Below are 6,000 nucleotides of genomic sequence, written 5' to 3'. Positions count from 1 at the left end.
AACAAAATATTAAACATTTTTTATATGCAGTAAAAACATATATAGCTCTTTATCAAATTTTTTATCAAATAAGTAATGTTGTTAATAAATCGATAACTAGTGTGAAAACCCAAAGACAATATTTTTCTGAAGAATTTTTTTCACCACGCCAATGACGCTTGTTATACTATTACATATTCTTGTAACATTTACATTACATACATATGCTTGTAGCAAGTATAAAACCAAATTTTGTATTTAATAAGCAATTTTAATGAATAAACAGATAGCTCATGCCAAAACCAAAAGCTCTAAGAAGATGTTTAGAGGAGCAGCTCGCATGGCTTGCCATCTTCATTTTAGGGGAGCTTTTCTCCGCTCTTGCACTCATTTACTCCTGCCTGTATATATTAGGGAGCAGCAATAAGTTTTTAATGCTTGGCTTATTTTTTTCTTTTTGCAACAACAACAACAACAACAACAACAACAACAACAACAACAACAACAACAACAACAACAACAACAACAACAAAAATGCATAGGAGCCCTGCAATGTATCTATATGCACTATAGTAAATATTTGTATCTATATGCACTATAGTGAATATATCAATATGCACTATAGTAAATATATCTATATGCACTATAGTAAATATATATCACGGTTTGTAGATTTGGGGTCCTAATATCAATGAAATACCCTATGAAAATCCTTTTAGTTGGTAATACTACATGTCTATGGGAGTCTGTATTGAGGTGTTTTGAAATCCCTGATTAACATTCAAATGGAAATTTGTGTCTCCAAGTATTTATAAACTAAATGATCTAAATTCGGTAAACATGCTCTGTGAAAAAAATTATTAAAGTAAGAAATGTTGCCTATCAAATATTTAAATTGTCTTATTTTTATAACTTTTTTCAAAATTTGATTTATTACGTTGATTCAAGAGTATTTTTGAAAGCTCGAACCTTGTGTTCGTATCCAGAGTTTTTTCCGTTAGAGGCAGTTGTAGAAAACAAAGAAAATTGTAAACAAGGTTTTTGTGAATATATTTGTTAAGTTTGAAGATGCCAACGTTTGCAAAGACCCATGAAGAATGCAGAAAATCTGTTAATGTCATTTGCATGAAAAAAGGTGACCAAGAGCTGACCGAAAACTACAAATCAAAAATCCTTCAACAAATCCAGAAAGATCTCAATTTTAATGATGAGAGAGTGCCTTTGGCAACTTGTACCTCATGTCGATCTCAGATTGGAAAGCTTTGTGATGGGAAAACAACCGTTGTGCTAAAACTTTACCACTTTGAGACAATTTTAATCAAACCTGCAACTCATTTTTCTAATGTTTATGAGTGTTTACTCTGCCAAATTGTCAAGCTCAACAGAAAAGAAAAGCATCCATTCAGCAAATTCAAAGACTCAGAGCCCAAACTCCCACAGCAGGCTTCTCAAAGTGCTGAAAAATGTTGCACAAAGTGCTTGTCAATTATTGGACACGGGCTTCCTCACAACTGCACTTTAGGAACTCGCCATGAAAATCTAGGGAAAATTGCAGCTGCAGATCCCATAGGAGCAGAGCAAGTTGCTTCAGCAGTCTTGGCTACTAAAAGTGCCTCTCCAAATGGAACTATCAGGCTTAGTCAACCAAGTGGAAAGATGTTGTCTATAAGAAGAGGTATGCTGTGCTGATTTGATATTGTTAATCTAATTTAAAAAAACGTTTGAACTTGTCAATCAAATATTTTAATAGGGCTAAATAGGGGTGGCAAAATTAAAGTAAATTAAAAATGCTCCTTCAATATTCTTAATTGATTCTAATTTAATTTACTTAAAAAATATTCTTATTACATTTTGTTCTAAATTAAATTCTCAAATCTTTATCTAGTTTAATCACTTGATTGATTTTGAACTTTCTACTTTTTTTGTTTAGGTCCATCAGTTCAGCAACTCTTTAAAGAACCTCTTACACCGGAAAATATGGTTCAAATACAGCAGAATACTGGACTGTCCAACAATGGAATGCAAAAACTTGGCTCAGCCCTGAATCAAATTAGTCCTGTAAGATTGGTGGAGCCAAGTTTCCCTCTAAAGTTTGCTCAAGCTGGCCAAAAACTTCATGATCAGTTTATTGTCAGCAGCATAACTCTGGCAGAAAATAAGGAATCGTGCCAGGTGGTTCATTGCCAAAGTATCAGCAGTCTCAGTGAAGCCTTTAAATCAGCTCGAAAATTAACAGAATTTGCCATTTTGAAGTTGGGAATTGATAGAGGAGCTCGTCCTTGAGGCTATCCCACCCATGGAGCTTCATTTGCTACTTGGTGTGGTAGATCACTTGATCAAAACTCTTTGTGATTTTGCTCAAGCTCATGGCTTCATTCAAACACTTACGCTATTTAAGGATGTTGTGACTTTTTGCTTTGGCCAGAATTTAGACCTTGACTACGAATCCAAGATTGCTCAATTCCAACAGAGCTACATTAAACTTCTGATTTCAGTTACCCCTAAAGCGCATGCAGTGTTTTTCCATGTGCCTCAGTTCATCAAGACAAAAAAAATGGGATTGGGTCTCTTCAGTGAGCAAGCAACAGAAGCCTTGCACTCAAACTTCAAGGTTTATTGGGATAGGTACATACGAGATTCTTCCCACCCCGATTATGCCAAGCATCTCCTGAAATGTGTAACTGAGTATAATAGCAAGAAAATATAAACTCAGCACTAGAAAGATTTTTTACATAATTTATTTCAGAAAAAAAAAATTGAAACATTTGCTTTCCGATGTGTCTTTCCTTAAAGAGTATTTTAATCAATTATCAAAAAGAAAATTGTTACTTATCTCGTAAGTGAAGTCTTGTAGAAAATAAATGAATAAAAATAAAAAGTCCCTATTTTTACAGATCTAGATATCATGTTTTATAAAAATTTCACGAAAACAAATATTTTGGTCTTAAAAGCTATCCATAGTGTATATGAAAGGAACACTTTTGGATAAAAACTTAAATGTCAAATAAGTCCGTTAGATTTTAATGCAGGATTTTGAAATTACTCATTTTGTGCTACAATTAGTATACACAATTACCACCTAAAAGAATTTTTATAGGGTATTTCATTGATATTAGGACTCCCAGATCTACAAACCATGATACATGCATACATACATACATACATACATGAAAATTAAACGGGTCCCTAGTATTATTAAAAAAAAAATTTTTTAAGTATGACATGTATGTTTAAGTAAATGAAGTGTTTAAGTTTATGTTTAAGTAAATGAATTGAAATAACATAAAAGTTTCAAAAATAATTATTATTTCAAAAAAATATATATTACTTTTAATTTTACTACAATAAAAATGAGATCTTTTAACTAAATATGAAAAATGTAATTATTTTTAAGTTTAATTTTAAATATTTTTTTATTTGCTCTTTATAAAACGACTATTATTTTTGAAAAACCTTTTTTTTTTATTATATTAGGGAGCCATTTAATTTTTAAAGGTCTTGGGGCACCTCAAGATAGTTTGCTAGAGCATTGATATTTTTCAAGAATAATTCTGATATGAATGGACAACCTCTGAACATCCATGCTAAATGAATTATTAAAAAAAAAATTCACCGCACTCTAATATATATATGTATACACACACATAAATTTAGAGTTAGCTGCAAATTAAAGGGAAGTGTCAAGTGCTAAGACAAGTTATGCTTATTTTGTATATAAACATTATTTATTGAGATATTTACAAAAAACGTTGTTGTTTTGCTATTATACTCCTGTTGAGAGGTTAACTTCATGAATCTTCATAGTTTTTTTCATTGTAAAAATATCTGGCTTGAATAATAATTAACTGTAGAGTTTAAACGATTTAAACAATTAGACTGGGTTTTCCTTTTTGCGCTACATAAAGCATTCGACTGGAGACTTGTAATTAAATGAAGAATACTGCTTTTCTACTTTTTTTTATTTTATTATTTCCATTAATAATTTTTTTTATTTCCCATTAAAGTAAATTTATTCAAAGTGTTACTTATTGATCAACTTATTTTTATTCGATTATTATATCTTTGATAAAAGGTAACTTTTAACTTGACTTTAAGAACTCATTTGTATTGACATCATTATTACAATTAACAACAAAAGTGTATTAATCAGACCCAACCCTCGGAATTACAATTGTATTGACATAATTATTAATATTACCAACAAAAGCGTTTTTTGCTTATATTTCTATAAACAGTTTGTTTTGAAAGTTTAATTAACATGAAACTTATTTTTTAAAGACTATTTAAGATATGAACAGGACTTGGCTTGGGGATCACTTTAAACACAATTGATGACATCATACTTAAATAGCCATCTATAGGGGCTTCAATCTATACATTCACTGAAGTTTAAGTTCGTTCTTTATAGGTATATCAACGCATGAAAGATATTGTTACGGCCTAAATACCTTGCAACCTTGATTCATCAAAATTGCAAGGTAATTACTATACTTTTTAGATAAAATTTTTCAACATAAAATTGCATTCACTTTTCCAGTGATTCTTACACAAGACAAAGAACCAATTTCTTATCTTGCAATTTAACTTCTTATCATACACTCTAATTTCCTACCTTATCTTATACTTTAATTTCTTATCTTACACTTTAATTTCTTATCTTACACTTTAATTTCTTATCTTATACTCTAATTTCTTATCTTACACTTTAATTTCTTATCTTACACTTTAATTTCTTATCTTATACTTTAATTTCTTATCTTACACTTTAATTTCTTACACATCTTAAATCTTAATCTTAAAAAAATCTTACACAAGTCAAAGAACCAACTCATAAAATGGGACACATACTAGATGTAGTAATTAATAAGCCAGATGAAATATCAGTAATTATGCTAGCTGTGACAGACTTAGATTCAAGTGATCATTTTCTCATTGATTTTAAAGTAGAACAAGAAATAAAATAAAAAGTTGTACCATACTATCACATACAGGAATTTAAAAACAGTGGATGTACAGTCCTTTAACAATGAAATATTAAGAAATAAATGAGAAATACATCAGCTGAAAATATGAAAGACAAAATAACCATTTTGGAAATATCCGAAAAAAGATAATCCCTGAAAAATATAAAATAAACTAAAAAATAAAAAATCAAATACCTGAACGCCATAATCGTCCTTTAAATTTTGACTATATCTGTTAAAACTTGTATTTGAAATAGATGACCTATCAGAACTTACTTTTTTTGCCAGTGCATTGGCTGTGTTCTGCAAATTATTTTGACTTGAGCTTAGAGACTTGGTTAACACTGAGTTTTGAGGTGATAATGTAATGTGAGGTTTATTATTGTTTAGGGGAACAGGTTTACTTTCTGAAGAATCATTTACTAACACAGAATTTCTATTTCTTAACCCATTATCTTTTGCTGCTGGCAAACCACCATTATCTAAATTATTTGAAGAAATTGTGGAAGTACTTTGAAGCCTGGTTGTTACATTTGTACCAACTTTATTGATTGAAATACCAGGAACAGTAGGAGTATATTTATTGGTAACAGAAAACTTTTGCTCTTTTTCTTCAACATCATTTTTTTTTTTAATGTATGAAGTTCCAAACTCTGGTAAGGCCCGTGATTCCTAAAATGTGTATATAATGTATATATAAAATATTCTAATAAAGAATAGCATTGAAGTATAAAAAGTATATTAACATAAATTGATTATTTATGTAATCCTTTGAATGAAAATTTGTTTTTAAATTATAATTTTAAATTATTATAGTATTATAATTTTACATATATTTTGTGTTCAGCTATATAATTTAAAAACACAGTGCAATTTTTCCTAAGCAAAAAAAAACTATTAAACTATTATTTTGAAAACGGTTATTTTCAAGCTCTTTAATTTTAATTTCGAGGCATTAAATTATTCCAAGTTTTGCTTCTTAATAGCATCAAATTAAATGAAACTATAAAAAAATCAATTAGATGAACAGTGATCACTGATGATATGTGCTTGCCAA

The 6,000-nt window shown here is 29.5% G+C and overlaps 1 protein-coding gene across 3 annotated transcripts in view; it reads right to left on the bottom strand.

Moving 5' to 3' along the window:
• The window catches only part of LOC100201027 (putative uncharacterized protein DDB_G0282499), a 49,608-nt gene that overhangs the window by 27,621 nt on the left and 15,987 nt on the right, over window positions 1–6,000 (bottom strand). For all 3 annotated transcript variants that reach the window (XM_065792898.1, XM_065792897.1, XM_065792896.1), the window contains one exon: window positions 5,139–5,615. In XM_065792898.1, the coding sequence (XP_065648970.1) occupies window positions 5,139–5,615 (477 nt within the window). The remainder of the gene's footprint in view (window positions 1–5,138; window positions 5,616–6,000) is intronic.

This window comes from Hydra vulgaris, chromosome 03, assembly GCF_038396675.1.
Source record: "Hydra vulgaris chromosome 03, alternate assembly HydraT2T_AEP".
NCBI classification, from domain to species: Eukaryota; Metazoa; Cnidaria; class Hydrozoa; order Anthoathecata; family Hydridae; genus Hydra; species Hydra vulgaris.
Note: the sequence above shows the minus strand (reverse complement) of the source record. Positions and strands in the feature narration are given on the sequence as shown.